This window comes from Poeciliopsis prolifica, unplaced genomic scaffold (assembly GCF_027474105.1).
Source record: "Poeciliopsis prolifica strain line A6 unplaced genomic scaffold, Auburn_PproV2 SCAFFOLD050, whole genome shotgun sequence".
NCBI lineage: Eukaryota > Metazoa > Chordata > Actinopteri > Cyprinodontiformes > Poeciliidae > Poeciliopsis > Poeciliopsis prolifica.
In genome coordinates this window covers 703,200-720,122 of record NW_026562425.1, presented here as the reverse complement: position 1 = coordinate 720,122, position 16,923 = coordinate 703,200, and the positions used below count along the sequence as shown (strand labels likewise).

General features: G+C 43.7%; 1 protein-coding gene across 3 annotated transcripts; it reads right to left on the bottom strand.

Annotated features, from left to right (window-relative positions):
* Positions 1 to 1,066: 1,066 nt before the first annotated feature.
* On the bottom strand, positions 1,067 to 16,666 carry si:ch211-106k21.5 (vasorin). Of its 3 annotated transcripts, none has more exons than XM_055058179.1 (3): positions 16,511 to 16,666; positions 4,562 to 4,692; positions 1,067 to 4,039 (listed from the first exon to the last, which is right to left on the bottom strand). In XM_055058179.1, the coding sequence occupies exon 3, from the start codon at positions 4,035 to 4,037 to the stop codon at positions 2,832 to 2,834; it is 1,206 nt and encodes a 401-aa protein (XP_054914154.1). In that variant the 5' UTR covers positions 4,038 to 4,039; positions 4,562 to 4,692; positions 16,511 to 16,666; the 3' UTR covers positions 1,067 to 2,831. The 3 variants fall into 3 exon arrangements, with proteins under 3 accessions (XP_054914154.1, XP_054914156.1, XP_054914155.1); XM_055058181.1 differs by lacking the exon at positions 16,511 to 16,666 and adding an exon at positions 4,840 to 5,434; XM_055058180.1 differs by lacking the exon at positions 16,511 to 16,666 and having other exon boundaries at positions 4,562 to 5,434.
* Positions 16,667 to 16,923: the final 257 nt, after the last annotated feature.

Genomic DNA, 16,923 nt, shown 5'->3' with positions numbered 1-16,923 from the left:
TTCTGATCAAATTCACTGAAACATTTTTTTCAGCCGTCCTTGAACAAAACTTAAATGGAAAATATGTGCGAACCTGACTGGAAAATCCTCCTCAGCTCTTTCAATTCCAGGAAGTCCCACCCTCGCTGCACCATCCGCTCAAGCCAATTAGCTTGCAGAGGTATAAAGTGTGAGAGTGAGCCGTGCGTCTGTTTTCCACGTCGCAGATAACAATCGAGTGTCTGTATCGTGCACTTTTACCGTGACCTGGATGTTGGGCCTGGTCTATTGTGCAGCAGGTGTGCTGTCCTGCTGACTGAAGCGACTCGGACTGATTTTGATCTCAAACCAGCATTAAGTCCAAAATCTCTGACCTTTTCCAGCTCTGCTGTCAGACTTTCTGACAAACTAATTTGGAAAATTTCTATTTTGCCTGATTTTCTTTTTTTTTGTTACTTGTAACAAAAAAACAAGATTACAACCAAACTTTATACTTTGCTCCGCCTCATTTTAAATATTAAATGATTGATAATTTATCTTTTTACTCTTGAGTCTTGGACAATTGCTCTTTACTTAAATATGTTGAAGTAGTGCTACTTTTGCATAAGTACAATTTTTGGGGACTCTACATAATAATAAGCTTACAAACTATTCAGTCTGTATTGTTAGAAAATATTCAAATTTCCCAATAAAGCTCTATTTTCTCAAGGTTTTCTGCAGTAATGTGACAAACATAATAGGCATAAATGCTTTTAGAAGGATTTTAAATGTAAACACCTTGAAAAAACATGTTTTTATTTTTATTTTTAGTTCCTCCGTTCTGCATGTCCCACAGGGAAAAGGTCCAGATTGAATCATTTCCTCTTGCATTGTGATACTTCAGAGGTTGAACTACACTACAAAAAGTCTTTCTACTAAATTAAAAATAGAAATTCAACTTCCAAACACAGAAAAATGTCACAGCTCTCATCTAAGAAAGTATAGAAACTTTCTCAATGCTTGAAATGTCTAAAAAGCTGAAGTTATGAATCATTTCCAGTTTCTCAGTTTATTTATAAAGCATTATAACCAAATAGTGCCTGTAAAACAAAGACACTACAAGAGAATCAAACTCCATTGTGTGTGTTTTCTATCACTGGATTATGGACCTGAATGTATTACTGTACAAATATGGATGGTTCTGATCAGGTTGTCATACAGATAATATTTTATTTTATATGTTTTTATCTGGTGCTTGTGTTTCTTCTCATGCCGCCCTGGGCTACCACCCATTTTTAAAACCCTACTGGGTTTACTGGTTCCACAAAATAACTAAAGTACAAAAAGGAACTTTATTCTTGAAAAAAAAAATACAATTGTCAGGTTCTATAAAAACATGTTTTTTCTTAATTGTAAAATTAAACAATCACAGCTTTGTTTTATTTTCATGTCAAAGAAAAGAATCAAACTTTCACAAAAGATAAAAATATTTTTTTCTTATTGAGTCATTTTTAAAAATAGGGGCACAAAATAATGATCCCTCCTTAAAAATAAAGCTCATACCTTGGAGGATTAGAATGTGGTGAAATAGGAAAATTGGTCTCTCAAACAAATTTAATTAAATGCATGTATTTCATTAAAACAAAAAATGTTTTCAGTCCTTCAATGAACTTTAAAGCTGCTGACAAATTAATTTTTTTTTTTTAAATTAAGTGCAAAACAACTCAAAGTATTTAAACACAGCCAAAAGCAGGTATATCTCAGCAGACCATGATTTGAGTTAAATTACAAAAAAATAAAAAAAATTATTTCTAATTCTACTTCAGTGTCAGATATAATCGGAATTGTAAAAAAGTGCACCGTTATTTTATGCTGGGGTTTTAATGGATAAGTTATATTGCTAAAGATAAAGCTCCAGTAAATAAAAAACATTCACTGCTGCAACATCAATTCAGGAGCTGATATGACATATTTTCTTTGGCCAGTTTCTTCCAATTAACATCAGATAAAATAAAAAAGGTTGTTATAATGAGGAGTGCTGAAAACGTTTTCTGTGAGAAACAGTTTTAAAGCAAATGTTCTCAGATGTTTTGATAGTTTTATAAATACCTGTAGCTCAGCTAGCTGGGCTGCTAATGCTAGCTGGTACATAAACAGGAATAAGTAACATGTATTGTTGTTTTTATCCATCTTTATTACAGAGTTTACAACATTTGTATTCGCTAAATTAGAACAGCAACGTCTTTGCTGTTGCGTTTCTGTTGGAACAGCTATTTTTTAAGCTAATGCTAATGCTAAAGCATTGTTGTTAGCTGGATTTTTCTTGAAATGATGAATTTCCTGTTGCTACATCCAACTATATCCATGTTTAAAAATTTCAGTTATTGATTTGAAGTTCAAGGTAGGTTAGCTTCTTCTTTATTTATGCGACGCAGTAGCGCCGCTACCAGCTAACCAAGCATGATGATGTTTCATGGTGTTGTTTGGAAACCGTAACCTAGCAACCTCAGTGAAGGGCATGTCTACCTAGCAACCCAAATGGCGGTTTGCTGGTTTTATGGCTGTAGGTACAATGGCTGCTGAAATAAGTGTTTTGTTGGCGCCTTACTATCCAGAAACCACTTGTTGCCTTTTTGTTGGTAACGCAGGAGGCTGCACTTAATGCTTTTCAAAGCTGTACGGTTGTATAATTGCATATCTGTTTGCAGCCACCTTCACATGTAAATGTTGGGTTGGTGGACTTGACCAGACTATAATCTCAATATCTAAGAATGATTTTTGTAAAAAAAAATTAAAAATGCAGTGAACATGTTTGGACCAATCCTAACCTGTTTGTTGAAGCACAGTTGATCACCTTCCACCATTTCTCAGTGTCATGACAGATTTACGTTCTCATATTCCCCGTGGTCCGAGTCTTCCAGCTCGATGCCCGGCACCAGGCTGTAGTACTCAGTGGACTGAGTCAGATACACCTTCTCTCTGTCTGCAGAGTCTTTCATCACTTCTGTCACGCTGACCGTGTCCAGCTCCGTCTTGCTGGCCCGGTCGGGCTCCTGGGGGCCCTGCCTCCCGTCCGAGGAGCCGGGAAGAGACTCTGCTGAGCTCAGCTTGATCTCCACATCCTCGTAGATGTCCCTGGTGCTGCCCAGGAGACCCGAAGCTGGGCGGAGCAGCAGCTGGTTCTTCAGGATCCCCTCCTTCTTGCAGTCGGCAGCTCTGCTCGGCTCGGCGCCGGGATCCTGCTGCTTGTTGTGGTGTTTGTTGTTGCTGCAGCCAAAGGTGGGGGGCCTCTTCCTGGAGGAGCTGAAAGTGAGAGTTTCCTTTTTTTCTCTCTTCCTCCCACAGCACCAGCAGAGCAGCAAGGCGGAAAGGATGAGGAGAGGCAGGACGATGAAGAGCGCCGTAAGGCCGGCCAGGCGACAGACGTCGCTGACGCTCAGGGACCACACCGTTCTGCCGGCGAGGTGACGAGGAAAGAAGCACGTCAGGTTCCCCACGAGATCCTCCAGCCGGGCCGTCCTGTTGGCCTGCCTGCCGGCCTCCAGCCCTTCCAGGAACAAACAGGAGCATTCCCACTGGTTCCCATCCAGCCCCAGTTTATGAAGACTGGGAATCTGGAGTAAATCACCAGGGAGGGAGCGCAGCTGGTTCCCCTGCAGGTCCAGGCTCTGGAGGCGATCAGAGTCCTGGAGGAAGCCGTTGGGAATCTCCTGGAGTAGGTTCTGACTCAGGTCCAGCTCGGTCAGACTGGGCTGGCCCGCCAGGAAGTGCTCTGGCAACTTTCTCAGTTTGTTCCCATCAAGAAAAACTCTCCGCAGTGAAGAAGCCTGCTTTCCGCTGACATTAATAAGGCTGATGTTGCAGTTGGAGAGATCCAAAGTCTGTACGTTGGTGCCATTGGTAAACACAGACCAGCTCACGTGACTGAAGGCAGACCCAGAGAAGTTCAAGCAGCAGGCATCAGCAGAAACCTCCGAGGGAAACTGGGACAAGACAGTAGCTGCTGGACAAATGCATCCATGAACCGGACCGGTCTTCAACAGTAAGGCCAACATCAGGAGATTCCAGCGGAGAATCATCTCTGCAACAAAAATCACAGGGAAAATGAATTCATCAGTTCCTCCACTGCAAAAACCATACCAACTATTTTGGGTCTAGTTTCTAGTGCAAATATCTTTGTACTAGGCCTGCTAACCAGATGTCAGTTGCAATCTGTAATTTTTATAATTTGTTAAAACTGTCAGCACGTTGTGATAGTAAAGATTGATCTCCTCCATCTTAACTTTCATCCCAATTTACTTGAAGACAAAACTAACTCTGAAGTAACTTTACAGAAAGATATAGGAGCTTATTTTAAATGGATAATTCCTTAATTTTGATGAAAAGGTACAAATTTCACTGATATATTATGTCACTTATAACTTGGGAAAATGGTCTGCTAGTGAAACCAGCACTTTTAAAAATCAACATTAAGGAATTATTGACTTAAAACAAGCTCCTTTGTCTTCTATGTTTTATTTCAAGGGTTCTAAGATATTTGCACTAGAAATTAGACCAAAACTAGTTCTTGTTTCTGCAGTGTTTTATCCCTCCTCCAGGCTACCTGCCTCCCAGTCCTCTCACAGACCAAGATGGCGGCTGATATGCTGGTAGACTCGGCTGCTTCTCTGAGGACTCCTGTTTGCTTTGAGGGTTGTAAAAGGTTGCATGGCAACTGGGATCACTGGGGAGCGGCTGCAGGAGAGGAAACAGATGCTTAGTAGATGAGAACAACATTAACAACACAGTTCAGCTGCCTTGGCTTGGCAGTTTTCACTTTTAAGATGAGAGCTTCTTACGACACCTAGACCTGCTTTAAATGTACAAATTCAAACTTTGTACCTTTTGTGCTTCCATTTGGGTTTCTACTGCTTCTAAAAACAGAAAAAGTCTTTAAAAAACACCCAACTGTTTTTTGGTGTCTGGAAAACGAGCGGTTTCAAAAACCAACAGAATGTAACATCACAAATCAGCAGGGACTGCATTGCTACCTCGCAACCCCAGTGAAGCCCAGCCTGTCACCTAGCATCAGCTGGTTTTACCACTGTATGCGCTATACAATGGCTGCTGGAAAAGACAGGTGTTTTGTTGTTGACTTGCCGTCCTGAAATTGCTTGCTGCATTCTTGTTGTTTGTGCAGAAGGCTCTACTTCTGCCTTTCGAAGATGTGCAGGTGCATAACTGCAAATCTGATTGCAGACATTTTCACATCCTATTTCGCTCCCTGCATTCATGAAGCCTCTTTTTCAACTCCTCTGGGATTTAAGGATTCCCACTGGTTCCCATCCAGCCCCAGTTTATGAAGACTGGGAATCTGGAGTAAATCACCAGGGAGGGAGCGCAGCTGGTTCTAGTACTGGTTCTAGGCCTAGTACTAAGATATTAATAGGTTGGATATTATTTTAGCTTGAGATGCTAACTAGCTCTCCAATAAAAACAATACCTTGTCAGCACAAAAATGTGGACAAAAGCCTTGAAAACGATTGAAAGAGAGCTATGCTACTGTTAGCATAGCTGTTTGTGGTATTTGCCTTCTTGGTTCTTTACTGCTATTTTAAAGAACCACTAAACATTGGCTAACAAAATCTTCATCCTTATGTCACTTTAATGTCTCTTTTTGTATTTTTTTAGCTTCTTTCTGCAGATACAGTGCATGAAGAAAGATTAGCATAGCTTAACCTCTGCCTTTTTCTCTGCTGACCACAGCCCTAATCTCTCTAACATCCAGATATCTGCTTCTTCGGCTGATAAATCATGTTTGCCGGCTGATAAATCATGTTTGCCGGGTCGGCCGGTTCAGCTTCCATGTTGGCCACAGCTGGACCAATAAATCCCAGACTCCCTGCAGATGTAGTCAGAAAACAATTAACAGGAGATTGAAGAAAGAAACGTCAATTTAGGTTTTTTCAGCAACAGTCTGTCACAAAAATCCCGTAAAGTTTGCCAACATGGACCCTCACTTCCTGCCTTTGTTAAAGAGCCTCGCTGAATATTCTCAGAAACGGCCTATTTCTGCCTGTTTTATGTGGCATCTCTTGGCTTTGCATTGAATTAAGAAAGTAAAGGTCAGTTTGTGGGAAACTGAAAAACTTTACAGCGGCTCTACGCCAAAGTTTTGCTTTCTTCATCAACATGACCTTTAGAGATAAAAAGAAAGCAGCGGTTATTGTTTCTCGATAACTTTAGCCATAATCTGTAAGGCCTCAGTGAAAATTACATGACCTTAAACGACGTGTAAAGATATTTAGTTGTTTATTTATCTTCAAAGATTCCCACTGGCTCCTGCAGTGAGTTTAATTAAACTCAAATTAAGTTCAAAAGTAGTTGTTGTAACTGAAATTATTCGAGATTTTTTGAAGAGTTGTTGGTAGATGGTGATGGCAGGGGGTGGGAAGCATCTCCTGTAGCAGTCTGTATACAACCAATTTGAAGAAGCCTCTGACTGAAGACACTGACATTACAATAAGTGCATTAATTCCAGCTTTAGGATGGGAATATTGGAGTCTACTTCTGATGCCTCTTTGTTTGCAAGAACAATTGATTTATATGTTAATTTTTAAATTGAAAGTTCTTTCTAAAGGAGCACGCAAACGCAACAACGCAAAATCTTACCAAGCATTTTTGATCTATTTTTTAGTGAAAAAAATATCTTTGTACACTTGAAATTAGAAAAAACTAACTTATCAGTAACTATTCAGCAAGTTATATTAGCTTGTTTTAAGTCATTAAGTTCTTAATATAATAAAACAGTACTAGTTCAGTGACATTTTATTTAATTTTTAAAAACTTTCTCATGTCATAAGTCAAATAATCTGCCAGTGGAATTTATTTAACTTTGAAATTTTTAAATGTTGCTTTGAATTATACTTATCTACCAATATTATGTTTGATTAGGGCCTCCAAGAGCAAATATATTTGTAATTTTTTCAGTTTGCTGCTACTTTAAGGTTAAAATGAATTTACATAATGTTTGTACCATTAGCATAATTAGAAATTATACGAATGGTAGCAAAATTAGCATAACTTCTGTTATCATTTAGCACTTGCGTTTGCTCAGGAATGATGATGCATTTCTTGTTGACATGTTGGTATATGGGGGCCCCAAGTGAAAATCTGCTCCGGACCCCAAAAATGTTTTGACCGGCCCTGTCCTTTCGCTTCCTTCATGCTGTCTTACAGATTCTGTTTCAGGGATTTCCTCTGACTGCAGGTCAGGATGTTTTCAGGCCTGAGTCGGTGAGTAAACCTGAGAAAAGTAGTGCTGATCCCCTGTAGTTAAATCTTTAAGAAACAGAATATAATCGTCTTGGTTTTATTTGAGAAACTGAACGTTCTCTGTGTTCAGGTACAGGAGGCCATCTTGCATCATCACTGTTCAAACAAACAGCCTTTTCTGCTTCCTGTTTGCTTCACACGTTAGTTATTCATGGTGGCAGGCCTTGTTTATGTTCCCCACAGTCAGACTGAGGCAGCGCTGCTCCTCGCCTCAGATCACCAGTAATTAGTTTATTTATGTCTCCAAATCATCGGCTTCTGCCAAGTGTTTTCATCTGACTGTCTCCCAAAGCAGAAATGAAGCCTAGGCGTAAATTCAATTTGGAAGACTCTTTAGCCCCTCCCGCAGCTTTCAGTAGGCGCTTCCCGCTAATCACTGACGACCTATCATCGCTAGACTTAGCCATGTCGCAGCCAATCACCGACCACGCCTCAGTTCATAAGGACGTCCATCCAAAGTGCCTCCCGTTTCGCTGCTGCGCTCAACACGTTCAGTCGCACGTCCCAGCTTCCCAGCAAACCATCCCAGCGGATCCCTTTCTTGGTGATTCCTTGCGTACAGCTGCTTTGCCGTGTCCTCGACCCTTCCTTCCCCATCAGACGCTCCGAATCTGCGCTCATCAGTCGCACACCAGCCGCTCATCAGCCGCTCCCAGCCGCTCATCAGCCGCCCTCGCCGCTCTCCAGCCGCATACCAGCCGCTCATCAGCCGCACACCAGCCGCAGCCGCCCCCAGCCACTCATCAGCTGCTCCCAGCCGCTCATCAGCCGCACACCAGTCGCTCCCATCGGAGTCATCACGCGCCCCTCCGGGCTCCGGGGGTGAGACGTATCTTCTCATGTTTTGAAATGCTAAGAACGCGAATCGTCCATTTAATCCATCCCTTCCCGATCTAGCAGGTTTTATTCGTATGTGCCACCCTGGCTGCGTTTTGATGCTTTAGGACTTTTGCTTGTATGAATGCTTAAACATCCCAATAATAGTAGCATCACGCCTAGCGAGAGCCAGGTGGATCACCTAATTCCACAACGTCCCCACTCCGTAGTATCGTCAAGCCTCATAGATTACTTTGAACACACGGACCTCCTGCCCCCCCCCCTCCCCCCCCCCCCCTCCCCCCCCCCCCCCCCCCCCCCCTTTTTCCCCTCCTTCCCCCCCCCTCCCCCCCCCTTCCTTCCGTCGTCAAGCCTCATAGATTCCCCACACCGGACCTCCTGCTCCCCCCTCCGATCCCCCCCCTCCCCCCCCCTTCCTTCCGTCGTCAAGCCTCATAGATTACTTTGAACACACCGGACCTCCTGCTCCCCCCCTCCCCCCCCCCCCCCCCCCCCCCCCCCTCCCCCCCCCTTCCTTCGTCGTTTTCCCCCTCTCTCCTCCCCCTCCATCCCTCCCCCCCCCCCCCCTTCCCCCCCCCCCCCCCCCCCCCCCCCCCCCCCCCCCCCCTTTCCTTCCGTCGTCAAGCCTCATAGATTACTTTGAACACACAGGACCTCCTGCTTCCCCCCCCCTCCTAACCCCCCTCCCCCCCCCCTGCCTTTCCTTCCATAGTCAAGCCTCATAGATTACTTTGAACTTATAGCCCCCACACCGGACCTCCGTTGCTCCCCCGTGCACAAACTCTTAATCGCAGCAAGCAGAAGAGACGGAAGTGATATTTCATTTCCTGGTTTCCGCAGCTTATTCTGTAGCTTGCTCAGTATTTACATCTTTTCCACTCCCGTAACCTGCTTTCCCAAAAGATAATTTCTACAAGCATCCCTCATCGTCTCTCTCCATCAAACTGTCATGCCTGAACCATTGTGCCAAATCTCTCCTCACACCCATGTCACAAAATGGCATCGATCAACTCATCTTCTCCACTGTTGCGGCCTAATTGTTTCAACGTCTTACCGCTAAGGTATTTCTCTTTGTTCAGTCCATTCCAACTCTAGCCTACACCATCTACTTCCATCTCAGCCCCTTGTCATGCATCGTAATGGTATTCCCTTTTCAGTTCCCATTCTCCCTATTCTAGCCTTAGCTTTCATGTATATATATCTATAAATATATATATATATAATATATATATTTTTTTTTGTTTGTTCCTGTTGTGCCAAGCCCCTCCTTCCTGCACATCGAAGTTAGAATCTATCTGTCGTCCCTAAGCCCTCTGGATCATGTTAAACCAGTCGTTACTTCTCTCAGTGCCTTTTAAAGCACTGCGCATTACTGGTGGTGGTTGGTCAACCTCATGCTAATGCATGCTCTCACCTGCCAATGTCATACATGTTTTCATTTATATATATTTTATTTCCCCCCCTTTTTGTTCTTCACCCTTCTTGTTGGGCCCATTCCAGAACGGTCTCTTCTCCCGCCCACCTACTCTATCCGTAACCTCGTGCGTCTAATCCCAGCCCCTTTTACCTCATGTCCAGTAGCAGGCAACCATCTTCCCTCTTTCTAGGCAGTTGCTTTTGTATCCTCTTCTCGTCATCTTAAGTATCGCTCAGCCGGCCTCTTTCCTTTAGCTAAAACCTCTTTAGCCTCTCCATCACTTCAGCTAGCTTTTCCCATAAGCTCTTATCGCTCTATTGCCGCTTCCCTCTTACTCAAGTCTTTGCCCATACGCCTCGAGTTACCGGCTTCGATCTCTTCTCACTTTCTCTGGCTCTAATTTCAGCTTCAGCTCTGACCTCAGCTGTCTCTTATGGGGGCATGATATCCCCTACCACCTATACTATTTCTTAGCTGGCTCTCTTCTACTAACATTCTATCATCCCTCGTCCTGCTGCGCTCTCAGCTGGCCTTCATCTCCCAGCTTTCTCTCATTCCTCGTCCTGCTGCATTCTCGGCTGGCCTTCATCTACCAGCGTTCTCTCATTCCTCGTTCCGCCGCGTTCTCGGCTTGCTTTCATCTACTAGCGTTCTATCATTCCTCGTCTAGCCGCGTCTCGGCTAGCCTTCATTTTTCAGTGATCTATTATCTCTCGTTCTGCTGCGTTCTCAGCTGTCCTTCATCTCCTGGCATTCTATCATCCCTCGTTCTGCTGCGTTCTCAGCTGGCCTTCATCTCCCAGCGTTCTCTCATTCCTCGTCCCGCTGCATTCTCGGCTGGCCTTCATCCACCAGCGTTCTCTCATTCCTCGTTCTGCTAAGTTCTTGGCTGGCCTTCCCTACCAACTTTCCATCATCCCTCGTTCTGTTGCATTCTCGGCTCGCTTTCATCAACCAGTGTTCTATCATTCCTCGTCCGGCTGCGTTCTCGGCTTGCCTTCATTTTCCAGTGATCTACTATCCCTCGTTCTGCTGCGTTCTCTGCTGTTCTTCATCTCCCAGCATTCTATCATCCCTCGTTCTGCTGCGTTCTCAGCTGGCCTTCATCTCCCAGCGTTCTCTCATTCCTCGTCCTGCTGCATTCTCGGCTGGCCTTCATCCACCAGCGTTCTCTCATTCCTCGTTCTGCTGCATTCTCGACTGGCCTTCATCCACCAGCGTTCTCTCATTCCTCGTTCTGCTACGTTTTTGGCTGGCCTTCTCTACCAGCTTTCCATCATCCCTCGTTCGCTGCGTTCTCGGCTCGCTTTCATCTACCAGCGTTCTATCATTCCTCGTCCTGCCGCGTTCTCGGCTTGCCTTCATTTTCCTGTGAACTTCTATCTCTCGTTCTGCTTCGTTCTCGGCCGGCCTTCTTTACCAGCTTTCCATCGTCCCTCGTTCTGCCGCGTTCTCAGCTGTCCTTCCTCTCCCAGCGTTCTCTCATTCCTCGCCCTGCTGCATTCTCGGCTGGCCTTCATCTACCAGCGTTCCATCATCCCTCGTTCTGCTGCGTTCTCGGCTGGCCTTCATCTCCCAGCGTTCTCTCATTCCTCGCCCTGCTGCATTCTCGGCTGGCCTTCATCTACCAGCGTTCTCTCATTCCTCGTTCTGCTGTGTTCTCGGCTGGCTTTCATTTACCAGCGTCCTATCATTCCTCGTCCTGCCGCGTTCTCGGATTGCCTTCATTTTCCAGTGATCTCCGGTTCTGCTGCGTTCTCTGCTGTCCTTCATCTCCCAGCGTTCTATCATCCTTTGTTCCGCTGCGTTCTCAGCTGCCCTTCATCTCTCAGCGTTCTGGCACTTTATCGTTTCTTGCTACGCACATCCCCGGCTGGCCTTCATCTACCAGCTCCCATCATCCCTCGCACGCAACATCCCCAGCTGGCCTTCATCTACCAGCTCCCATCATCCCTCGCACGCAACATCCCCGGCTGGCCTTCATCTACCAGCTCTCCATCATCCCTCGCACGCAACATCCCCAGCTGGCCTTCATCTACCAGCTCTCTCCATCATCCCTCGCACGCAACATCCCCAGCTGGCCTTCATCTACCAGCTCCCCATCATCCCCGCACGCAACTTCCCCAGCTGGCCTTCATCTACCAGCTCCCCATCACCCCTCGCATGCAAAAAAAAAAAAAAAAAAAAAAAAAAAAAAAAATCCCCAGCTGGCCTTCATCTACCAGCTCCCCATCATCCCTCGCACGCAACATCCCCAGCTGGCCTTCATCTACCAGCTCCCCATCATCCCCCGCACGCAACTTCCCAGCTGGCCTTCATCTACCAGCTCCCCATCATCCCTCGCACGCAACATCCCCGGCTGGCCTTCATCTACCAGCTCTCCATCATCCCTCGCACGCAACATCCCCAGCTGGCCTTCATCTACCAGCTCCCCATCATCCCTCGCACGCAACATCCCCGGCTGGCCTTCATCTACCAGCTCCCCATCATCCCTCACATGTATTATTATTATTGTGTGTTTGTTTATTTAATATTGTATTATATTGTTGTTGTTGTGTGTTTGTTTATTTGGTATTGTATGTTTTGACTTTTTGCACGGGAGTTGCGGTGGAGATTTCGTTGGGTCTGTTCAATGACAGTGAATGTTATTCTATTCTGTTCTTCTATTCTAACGTCCCCGGCTGGCCTTCTACTTCCAAGCATTTTATCATTTCTAGCTGCGCAACATCCCTAGCTGGCCTTCATCCACCAGCATTTTATCTTCCCTCACGCTGCTGTGCCCTTTGCCGCCTTTTATCTAGCAGCAACCTGCGCCCTCCTCGTTAATAGCTGGCCTTCATCTACCAGGTCCAGGTAGATGAATCAACGGGCCATTCTACGCCCCGTTGTGTCCCCTCACTGGCCTTCATCTAAAATCTTCACATGGTCTCAGCCTGTAATCCTGAGTTAGCTTAGCTCATCTCGTTTTCTCTACTTTCCCAATTCCGGCCTCGGCCCGGCCTCAGCCTCCCTTTTTGGGGGGATGTCATTCCTATCAGCATCAGGAATGCTCATCCGAACTTATCGCGTCAGCCCGATGTCCTTAGCCGGGGCCGAGCGCCAAAGACTTAATTAACTTTTCTAATTGCTTTCATTAGCTGGCTTTCCCTAGCTGGCCTTCATCCACTAGCATTTTATCTTCCCTCACGCTGCCGTGCCCTCTGCCGCTTTTATCTAGCAGCAACCTGCGCCCTCCTCGTTCCTAGCTGGCCTTCATCTACCAGTTCCCGGTAGATGAATCGACGGGCCATTCTATTCCCCGTGGTGTCCCCTCACTGGCCTCCATCTAAAAGCTTCACATGGTCCCAGCCTGTAATCCTGAGTTAGCTTAGCTCATCCCGTTTTCTCTACTTTCCCACTCCGGCCTCGGCCCCGGCCTCAGCCTCCCTTTTTGGGGGGATGTCATTCCTATCAGCATCGGGAATGCTCATCCGAGCTTATCGCTTCAGCTCGATGTCCTTAGCCGGGGCCCGAGCGCCAAAGACTTAACTAACTTTTCTAATCGCTTTCGTTCTCATCTGAGTCTCTCCCGATTGAAATGAAGCCTAGGCGTAAATTCAATTGGAAGACTCTTTAGCCCCTCCCGCAGCTTTCAGTAGGCGCTTCCCGCTAATCACTGACGACCTATCATCGCTAGACTTAGCCATGTCGCAGCCAATCACCGACCACGCCTCAGTTCATAAGGACGTCCATCCAAAGTGCCTCCCGTTTCGCTGCTGCGCTCAACACGTTCAGTCGCACGTCCCAGCTTCCCAGCAAACCATCCCAGCGGATCCCTTTCTTGGTGATTCCTTGCGTACAGCTGCTTGCCGTGTCCTCGACCCTTCCTTCCCCATCAGACGCTCCGAGTCTGCGCTCAGCCCACCTCCACCCCTTCTCCACCTCCATCGTCCAGGCTCCCAGGCATACTCATTCACTGACCTCCACCACCAGGCCGGGTCCCGGGGGGATGTCATTCCTATCAGCATCGGGAATGCTCATCCGAGCTTATCGCTTCAGCTCGATGTCCTTAGCCGGGGCCCGAGCGCCAAAGACTTAACTAACTTTTCTAATCGCTTTCGTTCTCATCTGAGTCTCTCCAGATTGAAATAACAGTTAAGGTGACAGGAAATGGGTGTAATCATGTTAGTTATTTGTGTTATTCTTTTCATTTTAGAGTTAAAAACACCACAGTTCAAACCTAAATTTACATTTGAGTCAATTTGATGTCATTTGAAAATATTAAATCAGATTTTGTGATCATTAGTATATGGAAGAGGTGACTTTAATCTCTTTATTTTCCACAAAATTAAGACTTTGATTTCTAATTATGATTTTTTTTTTCCCTCTCAGAATCGGAATTGTTGAAATTGCCTATTCCCTTCAAACTCAATAAATATATTTCTATAAATATATAAAACATGGTGTCTAGGCATGCTGCAATAAATCAATTAACTGCATAATAATTTAAAACTCAATAATTTCCATTTGGATGATTTACAGACTCTCTCTCTACCACAAACTGAATGATTCAAGTCTTGCCCTTTTTTTAATACAATTTTGTTAACAAAGGCTTCAAAATTCATTTTACTGCTTCTTTCTTTTGATTTATTTATTTATTTTTCATATTTTAAATATGAATGTTCATCAGGATTTAAAGTTTATTGGTCTTTGGGAAAGCGTCTTTGATTCTACTACTTGAAAATGGTCTCAAAACAACAACATTATTGTTATTCTGCTCCTTTTAACATGAGTTTCATTACAGGTTGAGATTTGGTTTGGGCTGTTTTGTTGTTTGGTGGGTTTTACTTTCTGTCAGTCAGATCTGGCAACCCTAGACTAGGAGAGATCAGCCATAGAGCATCCAACAATTACTTCTACTTCAGTTTGTAACTGGACGAACATTTACCTGCTTTTATTCAAATTCAGGACCGCTGCAATCTTTTCACTTTGTGTTCCTGAGTGTCTTTTTCCTCTGCGGTTATTTGCATGCTGTTAGGTCTCATTTCTGCTGATAATAATCAGATGTGGAACAGGAAAAGTGCTGCCGTCCAGCTGGTTATTTGCTTAAATTTTAAAGTTTTGGCTCAACACTGGGAAAATACAAAATTTCAGCAAGTATTTCTGTCTACTTCCTGATGCAAATATATTTCTACACATGAAATAAAACAAAACTATCTTACAAATAACTTTACAGTATTTGTATTTTTTTTTAATTAAAGACATCCTTTATATTGATGCAAAAGCTCTGGGAGATTCTCACAATAACAATTTTTTCTTGACATTGTCCCAGAAATTATTGCAAAAATATGATAATATTGTTGTTTTGAAACAATTTTCTAATAATATAATGACAATAATAATTCAAGAACACATTTTAGATTAATATGAACATTTAACACTGGAGCTGGAAGACATTAAAAATATCCAAAATAAATAAAACAAACAAAACAACAAATAAAATAAATTTTGAAGTTTCTATAAACGCAATTCTCCTTTAAAAAAGGCCAATAAAGATTTTTATCATCCAGTTTTTGTTAGAAATTTGAGAAAAATAATAAATAATGCCAATGGAAGTTATTGAGCTTGTTTTAATTAGTCTTGCGATTAACTGATTTATTGCGACAGACCTCCTTATTTCAAGCCGACGAGGATATTTGCTCCCGAATCTAGAGGAAAGCAGTTGGTAATATTTTGTGTTTTTGCAGAGAATCGTTCACAGCTTCGTCTGAGCGACTCTGAAAACGGTTCAAAAGTCTTTGCATTCTTCAGTGGAGATAACCGAGGCGTGAAGCTCCGTCTGAGTCGGAGGAAAGGCTGCAGCTGAAAGCGACGAGCTGGTTTCTGGAATCCACAGCCTGACCTTCTGGAAGTCTGAGAGCGAGAACCAGGATTTAAATCAGGATGATCTCACCCTATAACAATGTGAGCCGCTGCTTCCTGTTGGCAGCCAAACGAATAACGGATTCCTGTCATCAGGACGAATCTGGAAAATCCAAGGCATGTCTCCTGTGCTTCTGATGTCCAAAAGGTTTGAGAGACAATTTTTAAGTTTGGAGAAGTTGGAATAAACAAGTGGATCTGCATGATGCACAACGGCGTATTATGGATATTATAGGGAAGAAAAAAAAGGAAGTTTCTGATAAAATTTTGAGATTAATCTCAGAAATGTTCTTGGAAAAAACATAACACATTTTAGGGAAAATTTTGATAAATCTGAGAAATTTTCTTGAAAGTTTAAAAAATGTACAATATTTTAATTTTGAAGCTCAAATTTTCCAAAAGTGAAAAACTTTAAAATTCTGACATTTTTATGTTTTTTGAAGCAAATTTATGAGATTAATCTAAAACAAATAAATAAAAGGAGTAAATGTAAGCCAAACAAATCTCAGAATTTTCTAGAAATAACAAAAGATTTCTTAATTTTAAAAGTGAAAATGTTTGAGATGAATCTAAAACATTTCCCAGAATATACTTTAAATTTTCTTTCAATCTCAAATGTAGAAACATTTGAGACTCAGATTATTTCTGGAATGTTTGAAATGTTTCAAATTTGCATTTTTGGTTGTAATTTACTCCGTTTTGTCCGCTCTCCATAATGACCCTTCAGAGCCAAGAGGGGGCGCCATAATGAAGGAGTAACACTCATTTCTAGTCAGCATTTCCCGCATTTGATAAATACCTTTTAATGTTTAAATGACATAGTATATAAGAAAGACCCACCTATATAGTGCCCACATTCGCCTCAGAAAGTAGAAAGTTTTGCCTCTAACAGTTAAACTTAAGTTCCACTTCTCCTTTGATTTCAGTTCTTAAAAAAATGTAAAAAATTTTAAGTTTGCATTAACCGGTTTTAATGCATCTAATTCAAGCTGTTTATTGGGACCAAACTGCTGTGACAGGCGCATAAACCCCCATCAAATGTCTGTTTATGGCGGTCAGGGTGTGAATAAAAGGTTTCCTTACCTGCTGACTCCATCAGCCTCTGAATCGGTAATGGGTTCAACCACACCGTCTGTCTCCTCTCTGCATCCTCCGTGGGTCTGCCGCTCCGTGGGTGCGTCTCCCGTGGAAACTCGGCCTCCTTTTCTGAGTGGGACTGCGCGCAGAGGCGCTGATGAGGTTTTTCCGCCTGTACGTCGCTTTTTAACTCATTCTGCTCCACTGGTTTGATTCTGGAAGAACTCGGGGGAAAGTTTACGCAAAGTCAACGGCAGCCTAGTGGTGACGAGGCGCCACCTGGTGGATGGAAGCACAACTACAGCAGTTTAAATACCGTAAAAACACAAAATCCCGCAAAGTATTTTTGTTTAGTTTCTAGACTAGAGCGAACTAAACAATACGACAAAACTGACTTACCAATCACAATTAAATGATGG